The sequence below is a fragment of the Salminus brasiliensis genome, chromosome 20 (genome assembly GCF_030463535.1).
Source record: "Salminus brasiliensis chromosome 20, fSalBra1.hap2, whole genome shotgun sequence".
NCBI lineage: Eukaryota > Metazoa > Chordata > Actinopteri > Characiformes > Bryconidae > Salminus > Salminus brasiliensis.
This window is the reverse complement of record NC_132897.1, coordinates 32013352-32029711: the sequence shown is the minus strand read 5'-3', so window position 1 is coordinate 32029711 and position 16360 is coordinate 32013352. Positions and strand designations below refer to the sequence as shown.

At 44.2% G+C, this 16360-nt stretch overlaps 1 protein-coding gene across 9 annotated transcripts in view; it reads right to left on the bottom strand.

Annotated features, from left to right (window-relative positions):
* The window catches only part of trpm3 (transient receptor potential cation channel, subfamily M, member 3), a 175203-nt gene that overhangs the window by 26979 nt on the left and 131864 nt on the right, over positions 1 to 16360 (bottom strand). For 5 of the 9 annotated variants that reach the window (XM_072665005.1, XM_072664998.1, XM_072664996.1 and 2 more), the window contains exons 9-16: positions 14912 to 14984; positions 9938 to 10038; positions 9657 to 9791; positions 7972 to 8022; positions 4657 to 4692; positions 4342 to 4482; positions 1496 to 1525; positions 924 to 1216 (exon numbers count right to left, since the gene is read on the bottom strand). In XM_072665005.1, the coding sequence (XP_072521106.1) occupies positions 924 to 1216; positions 1496 to 1525; positions 4342 to 4482; positions 4657 to 4692; positions 7972 to 8022; positions 9657 to 9791; positions 9938 to 10038; positions 14912 to 14984 (860 nt within the window). The remainder of the gene's footprint in view (positions 1 to 923; positions 1217 to 1495; positions 1526 to 4341; positions 4483 to 4656; positions 4693 to 7971; positions 8023 to 9656; positions 9792 to 9937; positions 10039 to 14911; positions 14985 to 16360) is intronic. The other 4 variants (XM_072664997.1, XM_072665000.1, XM_072665001.1 and 1 more) reach the window with 1 other exon arrangement.

Below are 16360 nucleotides of genomic sequence, written 5' to 3'. Positions count from 1 at the left end.
AAGCTGATGTAACCTAAACATAAGGCTTGTTGTATTGACATTTGGCATTACTGAGAGAATAGACTGGTACATACAAATCACAACGCTGGTGTAACTCAAACTGACATTTCTGGTGTTTCTGAGCTGGTGTTACTGAGATGAGACATAAGGCTAGTAATACTAAGTTATTGTTACAGAGATGAGACATAAGGCTGGTTTTACTGAGCTGTTGTTATAGAGATGAGACATAAGGCTGGTTTTACTGAGCTGGTGTTACTGGGATGAGACATAAGGCTAGTAATACTAAGTTATTGTTACAGAGATGAGACATAAGGCTGGTTTTACTGAGCTGTTATAGAGATGAGACATAATGCTGTTTTTACTGAGCTGTTGTTACTGAGATGAGACATAAGGCTAGTAATACTAAGTTATTGTTACAGAGATGAGACATAAGGCTGGTTTTACTGAGCTGTTATAGAGATGAGACATAAGGCTGTTTTTACTGAGCTGTTGTTACTGAGATGAGACATAAGGTTGGTGTTACTCAGATGAGACACACAGCTGATGTTACAGAGATGAGACATACGGTTGGTGTTATTAAGCTGTTGTTACCGAGATGAGACATATGGCTTGTATTACCAAAAGGAGACATAAGGCTGGTATTACTCAGTTGTTTTTAGCGAGATGAGGCACAAGGCTGGTGTTACAGATGGCAAATAAGGCTGTTTTAATTGAGAGTTACAGCTGGTGTTACTGAAACATAAGGCTTTTGTATCTGAGAAAAAAGACTGGAAAAAACACATCACGCTGGTTTCACAGAGAGATACATTTGGTGTAATCAAAATTTAGGGCTTGCGTCACAGAGATGATGCTAACGTGACCAAGAACGAGAGATAAAGCAAAAATTAGCAAAGTGCTTGTACACATCAAATCTGTTCTGGCACCTGGAGTTGTGATTGAGCTCCTGCGAGATGTCGTCCACCATGTCGTTCTCCGAGGCCTCGTGCGCCATGGCCTTGCACAGCTTACACGCCACCAGCGCCTTGGCCATGGCCTCCTCGCCGTGCTGCCAGAAGAAGAGCGCCATCTTCTGCCTCTTCATCAGCACCGCCCACACCATCAGTTCGTGGAAGGGGAAAGGGAAGTGGTTGATCTCCGGGTCGTCCAGGTCGATGTCCACCTCCTCCTCTCGCTTCCGCGTAGTCTTCTGGCGCCCTCGCCGGATCGGCATGTCGTCCTGCCGCACCGTGAAATTTTACAGGGACAAAATTTAGGGACACATTCCAGCCAGTTGCTGTAATTGGACAGTTATTATTGCATTCACACTCGCATGCGTTACGAGAGGAACATCCCACTGTACAACACTGTGTGTGGGTTGGCATTTGAAAACAGTAGAAAATCATACATCTGAGACTGTGGCCAACATAGGGGGTGGGGGTTGGAATATACAGAACACACACACACACACACACACACACACACACAGACACACACACATAAACACATAAACACTCACCTCCATTCCAAGCAGCTTCAGGGCCTTTGGCTATGAATGATGACAACAGAAAGTGGCATTTAGGAACAGGAGCCAGATACGCTTCCTGCATACTTAAATCATCTACAAGGAAAGACCCCCCACGTTACCGTATTCTCAACATATACCCTCTCTATTAGACCACCCCCCTCCCAAAATTCCTCCTCGCTCCCTCACACTTATTAGAGCAATGTCACTGACCCATGGTGTGTGTGTGTGTGGGGGAGAGGGAGAGTGTTAATGCGTGCTGTATCTGTGTTAAAAGCAGGGCGTGAACGCATAATGAATACATGAGCTAGCGTGTAATGTACGCTGCGCTGGGAGCTTAGGCAACTAAAATCTGGAGCATCTCTCCTGTGTCACTCTTAATATCTCCCATCTATTTCAGGCCTTTAAACACTCGCAAAGCCTGCATGAATGTTTAGGTCTGAGGCTGAGGTGAATGTGTATTCGTGAATACAGTGTTGGGGCAACCCGTCCGTCCCGGTACTTGTTCGCTAAATTCCATGGTGAAGGGGAGAGTTGGTGGACGCTGAACGAAAGGGACGACGGAATATATCGCGCAGGACAGCCGCAACCCCAGTTGCAACTTGAGCTTTGCTCAAAGATAGGGTAAAGACATGTTAGCCTACTTTTAGGACCGCCCATTCCACATGGAGAGGAGAGCAATACTGGTGAAATACAGCAGACGTTTATTAGACTTTGGGAAGATGTTCAAAAGACATAATATGTACATTTACAATGGAGGCCCCGAGGAGCCAGATTAGCTTAATTAGAAAGCCAACTCAGATTTAGGTTCCCAGGGTATTTAAAATACCAGATTCAAAATTATTGTGATGCTTCATTGACTTGTAATAAGGAGAACATCATTACTGTCATTGCTACATTGGACTATGTAGCTTTGAGAACTGTGCAATCAGACTGGCTCAGCGGTCTGATGCGCTACCACTACGGGCCGGAAATCTCAAATCCTGAGCCATGCCGCTTTGCCATCAGCTGGCCGTGCTCTCTCGGGGTGGGTAGATGGCGCTGTCTTTCCTCATCCCTCTACATCTAACGATGTTGACTGGGACAGCTGTCTGTTTGCTGGTGCGGCGGATCTGGTGACACTGTGTTTTCCTCAGAGTGCGTCAGCTGCCTGGTGATGCTATATCTAGGGCACTTTAAAAAGAGGGTTACCAGCTTCACTTGTATCTGAGGAGGCATGAGCTAAGTCCTTATTGCTAGGGGAAGTTCATTGGCAGTTCCAAATTGGGAGAAAATGGGAAAAATAGGAATTGCTGCTGGGAGATGAAGAGAAAAACCTAAATTTTCAAAATACCCACATGTCTGGTGGGGCCTTAAATACACTTGAGAAGCACTTTACAAATTCAGGACCATGAGTTGGTTGGTTCTGTCAGTTGTCCCTGTTTTTCTTTGGTTTTCTACAAAGTCCTGAAAGTGTACAAACATCTGAAACCGCCCCCTTAGCGCTGCAGCTATGGATCAGTAAGGCATTTCATCTACCGCCTGTGAATCATCGGCTCTGATCCCGGCGGTTCAAGATTTATGGAGCAGATTCATAGCATCCCTAGCTTGCTGATGTCACCTATTTACCTGCTTGCCTCAATCAATGCACCTGAACGTGAGAAAAGAAACTGCCGCTGCCTCGGGAGAGGCATGTCAATTTCGTGCGCCGACTTTTCCAGCCACATATCCGCGGGACTGCCGCAGTGCCACAATGTAAATAATTCTCTCTGCACGCAATCTCTGATCTGCTGCGGCTCTGTGTCTCAGCTGGGGCTGCCGAGAGAATGTGTCTTGCTGTCGGCAGATAATGCACTTAAAGGGGATCGGGCACGGGTGTTATCACACATTCCGTTCGGAGGCTCTGGGCAGAGGTGAGGAGGCTACTGAGGGATTTGCTTTCACCTCTGTCGAGGTGGAGTTCACTGGGTTTCAAGGATTGCTTTTTGGAAAACTGAAAACTCTCCTTCCAGTCAGAAGTTCAGCAAAGTTCTTAAAACCTCCTAAGTAGCACCTGAAATGGTCTCTGATTAGTTTTACTAAAGCTTCAAACTATACTTTGTAAGGAGGCCAAACGTAGCTCACATGGCTATTTTGAACTATGAATGAATTCTGAACTATAAACACTTTACCTGACCCATGAACCACGCCATAAACACGTCAGATGTCAGCATATGGAGGCAATCAAAAGTTTGGACACTCCTGGTTAAATGTGTGCTGATGACCATATGGTGTCCATATTTTTCTGGGGACATGAGTATGCACTGTAGTTAGAATGTCGTGGCTAGGGGGGTTTCAAGCAAGCCTAAGTTGTATGTTTGGTCAAATAGGCTATATCGTTAATGTCACGCAACTTATGTAGATCCTACAACTTAACTTAAGGCCTACGTAACCCCCCCCCCCAGCCTAATTATGGTGGGTACCTGTGTGCTCCAGTGTCTCCCTTTTTGGAAAACAAAAATGTGGTCAGCCTAGCTTTTAAGATAATCTGCACACATTCATTCAGGTGTGTCCAAACTTTTGACTGGTACTGTGCGACATCAGCAATTACATGTTTATGGCATGGTTATGCCGATGTTATGTAGCAGGGTTCAAATAAATCTAACCAGAGAAGTGCTAATTGTTCATTTTGAACCTCAGCTATCTGTGCTACCCTACATTTCACCTCACATGCTGAAACTCGAAAACAGCTAGTTTGCGAAGAGTATGCTGACACCGAACATGATGCGTTCCTCGGATAGCTGATGAAGTTAGCGAACCCAATAAAGCTAAGACAGCTAGTCAACATTGAGTATACAATCTTAATAAAGACATGGACTTACCCTCTTCGGGCCGAACAGGTTGTGGTAGAGGGTTCGGAACCGCTTGCGTGTATAATTGCAGCGATAGGCCCCGCCCATCAGGTACTCAATGACCAGTCCGATGTCAATCAGACTGATGCGGTAGTCGGGCGGCAGGTTCCCCTGGAGACAAAGAGGTTCCTCAGACTGAACTGGACATTTTCGACACGAGATGGCTATGAAGTAGTAGTTCATACATTCAGACCGCTCATGCATGCTCTCCCACACAACACACACACATACACATACTGACGTGTCGCTAAAAGGACTACGAAGATAAGGGACTTGCTGATTCACCTTGAGGTAGATCCAACTGAACCCTCGATATTCTTGCTTGGAAAGAACACACAAGGTAAGTGAGACAGGATCGCACGCGAGGGATCCGGCAACTAACACACAAAAACACCCCACCAGCACACAAATGCTCCGCTAAGACATTAACATCCCCAACAGTACAAAAGTCAGCCAGCTACAACACAAAAACCCCCAACTAAAAGTCACAAAACACCTCAATTAAACACGACACAGCGAAAATACGGCTACAGGCAAACACCATGCTAATGGCTAACACAGCAGTAAAGAACTACAAGCGCAAAATGCTGGCAAGTGTTTAACACAGCGTGCTGGGTCCACTAAAGCTTTCAGCATGAGCTCATTTCTTAGTTTTGGGGGAAAAAACAAACAAACTAACCAAAAAAAAAAAAACACCAATAGCTGGAAACAAGCTAATGGTGGGAAAATGCATAGCTATCATTAATAACACATGGCTAACATTGAACATGCTCAACAATTTGTTGGAAACATGCTCTAATAGCTTTGTCAAATATGGCCGCTAGCAAATACGGGACTAAATGAGACATTTACTCTCAGAAAGTGGTAAAGAAAGTAAAAAAGGGTGAGAACGAAGAAAAGACTAATAAGGGGTTTGTTCAGATGAGGTTTTTTTTTAGACGTTAGCCTATACAGATGTGCAAACATGCTTTCCACAAGAACACCAACGCTTCAAGCGATGCAAAGAACGAACGGTTTCTATCAATCATGGTCCAAAATGTACCAATGCAATTAACAGTGAAAGCTGTATTCTGAGCATTGCAGCAGGGAGCGCTATAGTGATAGCCAAGCCAGAAAAAATTAAAGATGGTGTTGGTGGTTGGCAAGCTGGACCTCCAGCTAGACTACACTAAAAAAGAAAAGCCAGACAAGCCTAGTTTTGCCGGACCACCATTGGCTGCATAAAATGGTCAATAGTATTTCAGCAATGGGCAGTCAGGGACCAAAATCTCTGCTCTTTATTGTGAAAAAGGTTCTGTGGCATAAAATGACCTCTATTCTGTTTCCTGTAGCATTTCATGTGACCCTGTCTGGTAAAGGACTCAAGACTTAACATGTAGACCACATATTTATTAGTGTTTAGATGTCAAGGGCCCAGGACCTCATCAATATAAGCTCTTGACTATCGACGGCGTGATAATTCTACCACTGTGGTAGAGATGCTCGGCGAGGCCAGTGTGCTGCTAGTGCTGCGGGAGACATGTTGAGTCGACATGCTATCGCTACGAACTTTGACACACATTAACGCCACAGTATGTCTTCGCTCTACTTTCCTTTACAATAATATTTCAAGCAAGGAGACCCAACGTCAGATCCAACTAGGACTACATCTCCTCTCAGCAGCACAGAAAAAGTCATCCTCAGAGCGTCAGTATTAGAAAATGTCTTTTAGGCAAACAAGAGGCAGTGCTTCAACAAGGTTCGCCAGTTACTCAGCCAGTCAGTAAGCAAAATTTCCATCTCTACCTCCCATCTCCCGACCCTACCTCTCTGGGATTCTACCTTCCCAGAACTCCAAACCAAATCTTCGGAATTCCCTTCTCTACAAAAAGTCGAGGCAGCCTTGTTCTTCATTCACCATTAAACAAACTGTGGCTACAGCTACAGTACCGAAATAGCATGTCCCTGCTTGGCATTTGCATTTAGGTCTTTACACCTCAAGCCTCGGTGTTCTGCTAGGAATCAGACCTTTCATCTAACGTCTGCGCCAACATGAAAGGCGACTGTGGCTTTCCTAGTCAAACCAACCACTGATTGTTTCAAACAGGCTAATTACTCTCATCACCAGTAGATGCCCGATATGATCTGAAATAGGCTGGCCTTGATTTCCCCAGAGCCTTCGGGACCTGCTGAATGCGTATAAGTTGAATCAATGCCAAAGGATACATCTGAGCCATATTTGAGATTCCATCAAGGGAACGTTTTTCCTCCAAAGGAGAGGGGCTCAACGATGGCTGGTTTCTGTAATCATGTCAGGCTGGAAAACGTAAGTGAATCACCTCTACCGAACAATTTCTGTAGCTGCAGATAATTCAGATTCAACATTGCGTGCCTTGCAAAGCCTTACATGCACAACCCTCTGCAAGTCTTTTTTTTTTTTTGGGGGGGGGGGGGGGGGTGGGGTGGTCCAGTGGAATAGGCACTGCTACTATGACCAGCCAATAGGACCGCCAGTTCGAATCCTGGTCATGCTGGTACCCATCGGCAGCCAGGCTCCAGAGAGAGCACAACTGGCCTTGCTCTCTCTAGGGTGGGTAGATGGCACTTTCTTCCCACATCACTCCAGAGCAGTGCTGGTCAGCATTTATTGTTAACGATCAGACCACATTTATGTTAGTAAGCAATGCAGAAATCCAGCGAATTTGGGCTGCGTTGGGGTTCCTGAAAGCATCTTAGCAGAAAGATGATTCTTAATAGGCCGACAAGCATCACACTGAACACTCTCCCTACCAGGTAGGATTATCTTAACACATACATTTGGGCAACCTGATCTTTAGCTCATGGCCTCACTAACTATTCTGGCAGAGCTGACTAAAACACGGATCCACATGGCTACCAGAGCAAGTAAAACCAAAGATAGTAGGCCAGGAAGCAGCCATTAAGGCCCACACTGGTTCTACCACTTGCTACGATTGCAAGGCCTTTGCTTTCCACAGCAAATCAAAATCAAGCACAACCCACAAAGACAAACATAGCTTTGGCAGTGTTTAGGTAGTGAATACAGTACATCAGTTTCTTCTGAGGTGGGCATATGCCACGCTAGTCGTGTAGCTTATCAGTGGGAATGTACAGAGGTGCATGCAAAAATCGTCAAGCAAACGGCAGAAAGAACCAAAAAGTTAGCCGCCAGCGCCCTGACTGTCAGTTTTATTTTTTTAAATGCAGGAAGCAGGTCCTCTAATTAGGACTAGGAAACCACTCTCTCTGGATTTGAGAGGTCAAGAGTCAGGCAGAGAGAGCAAGGCAACTCTTTCACAGACGAAAATGGACAGAAAGTCAAGCAGGGAGGACTCATGCACAGACAGAGGAGGCGTCTAATTAGGCGGCACCGTCCCTCAAGCTGAGGAAGTGAAGCTGGTAAGCCGTCTAGAGAGTAGGGGACTTCCTGAAATGTGTAACCCCCCCCCCAAAAAAAACCTACTCTACCAGCAACAAACACACACATCCTCATACATACACAACCACACTCACACTGATGCACGCACAGCCTTTTCTTCACCTCTCCTTCTTTAACATACACACCCACACACACACACACTACCATGCATTGAGGGGTCATACCTTTTTCACATCTCTGACGAGGTGATACAGGGTGTTGGACGGTCCGTGCCTCTATTAGAGCAAAAACAAACACATCACGTTAGAAACATCCCAAAGCAAGCAGGCAAATGAACCAGCACAGTGGGGAAATACCGGCAATTGCTCAGGGCCCTGTAGTACTGGGGGAGCCAGTATTAACCAGTGTACATACAGTATTACATAGGCCTCTTGATTTGTAAAATGCCTGGACCCTTTATAACTGCTACATGGGCAATTTGAACTACACATTACAGAACAAGCTTGGTTCACATGTAGCAAAAGTGAGTAGCCCGTCATGTGTTCAGTAAGAAATTTAATTTAGACCAAATTTAGACCAGACCAAAAGTATACGTCTTTTTCGGACCACACAACAAGCCCTAAAATAGCCATGAAAATAGTTTGATGAAAACGCTGTGTACAAACCCTGTCTTTCTGATCATAATCACTGCCCTTAAAAAATTTAATATCATAGAAAAGCTTTTTCAGCAGTGAAAGACTGCCACTAATTTCAATGTAGAGGGACGGCTTTTTCTAGACGTCTATTCAATGACCTGAAAAAGACAGCTTTTCGTCTTTCACTTTTTAACCAAATATCAATATTGTTAAGAAAGCCCTTTATTAAGTCTTTTCAACAAGTCTTTGCTTGGTGGGCCTCAGTTACGCCACTGCAGTCAACTGACAGTGTGCTGTGCTTCACGCACCACAGTTGAGAAATTCAGAATTAGCATATGTTTAGGAAACCCTAAACTAACAGTGATCTTGATCTTTTCAGAATATCTCAACTGAGTGTTATTAACTGGCACCCTTCCAATATATTAATACAATTTCAATACAATACGATTTAACCTGTCACATATGCAAGTATTCTAAAATGTATACATACTTGTCACAAACACATCCATAAATATATGTAATCATACACACACACATATTCAAATTTACATGAAACAAATATATATTTAAATATACACACACGATTTACATATGATAAACAAATGAATAATATCTTAACATGATAATGAATACTAATTAATTGACTAAGATATTAATATTAATAATACTTTTATGTAATCAAATATTTAATAATAATAATAATACAATAAAAATGAATATTGTACACAGTAACTGGTGTCATTTCATTTCATTTCATATTAATCCTCAATAGAGTCCACATTATCTACATATATGTGAAAATGGCCTGCCAAACAGTATAAACTTTATTACCACATCTGGCTCAAGAATACAGATTTTTTTTCCTTCAGTATCATATATTGCATTAAGTCATTCGTCTGTCTTAAAAAGTTGCAAGGGTCATCACATTTGATAGAATTTTCTTTATGCCAAAAAGTGCTATAATAGAGAGAGAAAGACCCCTGAAAGAAAATTAACACACACACAGCTCACAACATGACATCACACAGTGCGACTGCACGAGTGTCTGCCGTCTTAGGGTAGGGTTCACTCCTTCTCCCCCTCCAGTATCTCATCCAATGCTTTCTGCTGACCTCGGTTGATAGCCTAGCTCATTAATCCTGATGTGGCTTCTCTATTGGAAAGAAAACATGCTCCAGAATGAGGCTACGACGCTTAATCCCTGTCGGGGTAAACCAACCCATAGACCCTTCAGGTCTCTTCAGCAAATGGTCTGATGACCTAGAGTGTGTTACCGTATTGTAGAGTTCCTCCAGCCTGGAAAGTGTGAGGAACCGGTGCATGCTCACGCCGTTCTCAATCAGCAGCTTCACAAAATCCACCCGGTCCAGCACCAGCGCGTCCAGCATAGCCTGCTCCAGTGAGCCCACCTGGACCACCAAGAACACAAAGAGCCACATCAGTGCCCTGGAGCTGTGAGTGTGTGTCAGAACCCTTAGCATCGAGAACATAGAGAAAGTGTTGCATTCTAAAAACACAGTGTGTGTGAGTGAGTGAGCGTATGATGGTTCCTTACAGGCCACTGCTGTCCATAGATGAAGATCTGGCTGCGGGCAATGTCCACACGGTTCCAGGCCAGAGCCAGGCTCAGCTGGTCAGGGGCTGAAGCATTGGCGCCTGGAAAAAGACCACAGAATGCTCAGTAAAAAGTAAAGGTAACACAGGGGACAACATTGGAGCCGAACCTAACACTGGGTCGAACCTAACATAGACATTATGAACTGTGTAGTTAAAACAGGTTTAAGTAGAACCTGATCATCATCTGGTCATCCCATGTTCTTCGATCGTCTTCTCGTGTTCCCATAGCAAGATTTGACATTTTCCCAGACATTTTCCCATGCTAGACAGGCTAAAGTATAGCCAATTAGCACCCCGATCAGTTACAGTTAATCCTGGTAGGTTCTGGACACAAGTTTGCAGTGTTTTCAACTGTAGCAGAGATGGGTTGTTTATTTGTATATAACTAAATGATTAATCTTGCTTAAATACTTTTCAAATTATTTAGCAAAAAAACAAAATGTGAGGATCTTTCAAAGCAAGGCTATTTCTAGGCGATGCTCCGAGGACATCAACTGGGTAATGACTTTCTGAGAACATTATATATTTATTTAATGTAATGATCAGCCTGGGTATTAGAAAAACATTCTTGGCTCAGAAATGAAATCTATGCCCGCTCTGATGGTTTTGCTAATGAACTGCTACGAGCAACAGGTTGACAAGAAGGTGTCCCAATGGACTCCATTCCAGGACCTCTGCTGTTTAGTTTATATATTAAATCTGCTTTCCTAATAGGCTCTATTCTAGGACCTTTGTTATTTTGTTTAGCTATTAAATGTGCCTGTCTTTATAGGTTCTGTCCGAAGATTGGTTGTTTAGTTTATATATTAAGTGTGCTTGTCCCAGGGGGCTCTATTCCATTTTTTTAAGATCTTTGTTAAGTGTGAGCTATAACAGTTTGTAAAACTACCTCCACCATGTTTGGAGGCTGAACCTTAGCCTGGCTAAATCAGTTGCTAATCTTCTTCAAAATGATGAATAATAAACAGCCACAAAAGGATGCGTCAACTAATATAGAATTGAATTCCTAGCTTTGCGCAACTCAGTAATCAAACACACACACACGATGAAACCAGTTCCTTGTAAGGTCTTAAGATCTAAGATATCTTTTCGAAGACAGTCAAAAGTCTCCTATGACGTTTCCACGAGACATTGAGCACATTCTGCTTGATGCTGGTTTAACTACATTAAAAGACCTAAAAATGTCACCACATTTTACCCCACTCGCCTTCTTGCCACTGTAATCCCATTGAGGAGGATGGTCCAGCAATAAGCCCGAAGCGGACCCAGTGCGAGAAGCCACACTTTGAGTTGAGCCATGACCAAAGAGAAGGATGTTGGGAAGGATTTGAAAACTCTGAGAAACTGCGGCGGTAATGAGGCAGAGACAACAAGGTCTCGCTCAGATCTGAGTCTGGGGGAATAACAAGCTACAGCAAGAGTTCTCCTTCAGACTGAATCGTAAATGGATCCCTATTGGACGCACAGTTTGTCTTTCTTCTATGCATTTTATTAGGAACACCAGTCTGATCAGGGCCTGCTTTCGCCCTCCAAACAGCTTCGACCTTCATGCATGGATTGTTTGGATGTTTGGAAACATTTCTTTGAGATTCTGGTCCATGTTGACATGATTACATCACACAATTCCTGCAGACATTTCCAGAGCACTTCCATGATGCGAATCCCACATTCTAAATCCCAAAGGGTGTACTGGATTAAGATCCGCTGTCTGGGAAAGCCACGGAAGAAATCATGGTCATAAAAGCAGTTTGAGGTGTTTTGCTTTGTGATATGGATGATTGGTAAACTGAGGTCATGAAGGGATGCACATGGTCAGCAACAATACTCAACTAGTCTGTGGCCTTTAAGCAATGACTGATGCATGGACTATTTACACAAGACAGGTTGGGTCCATGGATTCTTGCTGTTCCTACAGTGTGTGAGCCTCAGCAGAAAGGGAGATTCATCAGACCAGGCTACATGAGCCACTGCAGCCTCAGCTTTCTGAATAAAGTGGAATCCGATTTCCTCTGCAGTGTTTTCTTTATTACACCTTTATAATCAACTCTAGGGACTGTTGTGCTGAAATGTTTAGGAGATCAGCAGTTCTAGAAATACTCAAATCTCCATTCTGATGGTTGAATAGTACCTGAAACTACTAGCCCTTATCTTCATGGTTTTATGCAGTGCACTGCCGCTACACGATTGGCTGATTCCTAGGTGTTTCTAATAAAAAAGCTTCGTTGGTGTCTTTGAAAAATACTGTTAAATGTACAACTTTTGGAGGTTTCTTAATTTGAAACTGTAGAAGTACCTTTTAAGGCGCTCTGAGGAACTTTCAAGAAAAGGTTTTTAGAAAAAAAGGGTTCCTTGAAGGTTCCTCAAAGCTCCTCAGGAGGCTCATGCACAGTTTCAAACTGACGAACCTCCAAAGGTTCCTCATGATCTTGTACTTTTAACAGTGTAGGGAGTCATTTGAGGTTGTGATGTTTTATTCTGTTCCACTTGTCTCACAGAGCGGCTCAACTGAAGGAAAAAAGGACCCTAAAAGCCTACAAGGCAGGTAGACTGCAGCCTTTCCTGCTCTGTGAATATCTCACGATTCCTTTAGAGTCCTCCATAACTCACTCTCAACATGGCTCTGCATTTACCTTTTTATGAGGCTCATTTGTTCATACACAGTCCATTAAATACACACTCGCAGGGTTTTAGAAGTCCATTGCGTTCTGAAATAGGGATATTTATAACAATGGGACCCATACACATCACCCACAGTCCTGCAGTTTTGGGACACCTGCTCATTCATTAACAAAGAGCTTATCCTGCTTTTGTTGGGGTGACTGTCTCTACTGTCCAGGAAAGGGTTTCTACTAAATGTACTGGAGCACTGCTGTGAGGATTTGACTGCTGTGTTAGTGAGGTCAGAAAATTGAATGATCACCACCCCACCTCATCCCAAACTCCCAACTCCTCACAAGAGTATTGGATTTAGCACCATCATTCCAGAGAGCTGGAGGGCTTTATACCCCTCTAGCCCATGTATGGCATCAGGCATGGTGCCAAAAGGTGAATGTTTATCTGCTCCAGATGGTTCTATTCTATTGGCAGTACTTCTCTACAGGGATGTGGACGAGATCCGTCTCTGACTACCTCTGAATGTGGTTAAGCCCTGGCTAAGCATAACTGATTCTCAGGAATGAGTCTGACAATATCTATGCACTGCATCGAGCTCATTCATGGAGTCAGGACAATTCTGTTTTTCATGATATCATATATTAATAACACTGTAATAGAGCGTATAAAAGTTAGCATCCAATGTGGCGTCTATTCAATAACATGGCTCATCCTCTACGACTTGGCCGCTAATAGTATTGCAGGCCTTCGGTTCTGCAGAGCATGGTCCTGTCATTAGGAAAATGATGGAGTTAATGAGGGATAGTGAGAGAGAGGGAGACAGAGCGAGATAGAGAGAAAGATAGAGAGAGGGAGTGACAGAGAGAGTAAGACAGAGCATTCGAGAGAGAGAGAGAGAGAGAGAGAGAGAGAGAGAGAGAAAGCTAGAGAGAGAGCAAATTGCTCTTCAGATGCTCGCTATGAATTATGCAGGAGGCGTGCCGCTCCTCGGGATGACGCCTGCAGCATTCCGACGGAAAGGCTCTGCAGAATTCCAAACTTTCCGTGAGGGTTTTAGGAGTAGGACACAGGAAGTGGAGGAAGGAGGCAAAGCATTTAATCGTGGTCAGAGAGCGTGTCCCCTGCCTGCCGCTCAATAGTGGACACTGGGAAAGTGGCTGGGGGGCAGTGATGCGGTTCACGATGTCCTTCGGGGCATGCCGGCTGTCCGCTGCAATGTGATCTCATTTAAAGGAATAGATAGGGAGAAAAATCTAATTCCAAGCAACCCCCCCCCCACTCACGCCCCCACCCCCCACACACACTTTTACTCCAAATGTCATTGATGAGCCAGTGCTTCTTTAGTTGGAGCTGTGAGGCTAATGCAGCTAACAAGTAACAGAAGCTCATGGTACTCTAATTCCATGCTGCTTTGTCTTTCAGCAGCTTTGTTACAGCCTCTTACTGTAAGCAATAAAGTCCTGCAGGTGAGAAATTTGCAGTACTTTCTCCTATTAGAAAATATTTATAGAAAACCTGTATGTAAATATTGATGTAAAGGGGCAGTTCAGGAATAAGGTGGAAGCACTGCTGGGTTAGGTGGGAATGGGATGAGGCAATGATGGGGTATGCAGATATGGGGAGGAGATGGTAATGGGGTATGCTGGGGTATGCAGTTAGGCATGGCATGGGGATGGTGATGCAGGTCTGGGATGAGGATTGGGGTTGCAAGTATGGGGTGGGGATGGTGATGGAGTATGCAAGGATGAGGTGGAGATGGGTATGTGATGGCACACATTCACCCTGTTAGCCCACATTCCTGTTGTACCCATGTGTCTTGCAGATGTCTGTGTGGTTTGGAGATTGCTGAGGAGAGGGATTTCTCAGGCCCCCTGCAGCTGGAGCTGATAGCAATGGAGAGGTAAGCAGCTGTAGACAGGAAAGTGGTAAGATACAGTGTAACTCCCCAGTGTTAAATTTACACCTAGAGCTTGAGAAGGCAGAACCACACAGTGGACACTGGAGACTGGCTCAGCACGAGATTAGCATTCCGCCGAGTTCACTACTAACGCTTTGTCCCGAGGATGTCATATAATGCACTGTACACTCTCACAGGAGCACTTACCAAGTCACGGAAAAGCACTCAGGGGTGTAGCAGATGTGACGTTTAGCATTACAGTCACGTGGAACATACATGCCGTAAATGCTCTGTCCTTGGTGTGCCAGGTGTCAGGAAAGCACAGGCTTTAGGTCTCTTTATCTATAGGTTTCAGTCCAAAGATCTGGAAGGTTAGGCAAGAGACACAAACCCATACATTACCTTTTAGTAAAGCCGTCAGGATGGCCAAGTCGATGTCCTGGTGTCCCTCTGAACCCATCCGGAACACTGTGATCTGAAAAAAAAGAGAGACGAGGATAGTGAGACAAGTGATGATAGTTTGATTTCTTGATTGATCATTCAATAGTTCATAAAGTAGTTATTCATTACTGGCATAACATGCCAAGTACTTTGAAGTGATCTTTTATGTCAACATCAAAAGCACAATTGACTAATACTTCAACAAGCAATGCACAACCATCCCAATCATTCCATAATGATTAGATTAGTCACTAGATTAATCGGTTATTTAAATAGTTATTAATAACCCCAAGACAGACTCTACACTACATCTCTACATTACTGACTCACTCACACAGCCTATTGAATAAGCACACCACGACTGTCCTTGCAATTTCACAATGACGCCCTAAGTCGATCAATCGAATCGCAATTGTTAGACTAATCGATTGTAGAAATGGTTATTAATTACCACCAAGACCAACACATTGAAGAACACAGTTGCCCTACACTACTGACTAACACTTTTACTCCTCTTAAGAAAGCACACCACGACTGACCCTTCATTGCAACCTTATAATGATGTCATAAGTCGATTAATTGAATCGCAATTGTTTGATTAATCGACTGTATAAAACTTAAAAGTATTAGTTACTGCCAAGACATCCTCATTACAGAACACAGTAACCCTACACTACTGACCATTAACACTTTTACTGCCTCCTAAGAAAGCCCGCCACGAATGTCCCTACAAATTGATAAATTTCCACAATTATCTATAAACACTACAAACAATTGTTAGTTGCAGTCAAAACATTTTTTTTCCCTAATTGATCTCCTGGCCTTACTGACAGCAAAGAACACAGCAGGCCCACACTGCAACCACTGCTACACCACAGCAGAGGGAACTGGAAGCCAGCGCTGTCGCTTTGCGGCACGTGCAGAGAGCGAAAGCTGCGTAATGCATGCGCCCGTTGCGGCATGATGGTGGGGGGCTTGTGTCGCATAGCTGCACACGGACACGTGCAACAAGGGCACCTTGCAGCGCGCCCAGCGTGTGCTCCGAATTCCAGAACACTCAGAATGTATTAGAGCGGCAGCCGTAAATCTAACGCCGTTTACAGGATTAGTCCAGGACGCGTTCACCAAGACCCCTCACATCTCCCCGCACAAGGCCGGCCAGCGCTAATGAGGTGATCCGTGGAAGCCTGATTGGCCACAGGGCTGTGATGACCGGCCCAGCCAGCCGCCAGTGGCATTTTCATCCTCTAAACGGACCATGAAATGAAGGCATATTGAGAAGGTGCATGGATGTTTGAGAAGAGAGAGATGAGGAAAATGAGAGTGTGCATGTTATAGATGTGTGTGTGTGTGCGCACGAGAGAGAGAGAGAGAGAGAGAGAGCTGTCACCGTATAGGGGTGAAAGTGGA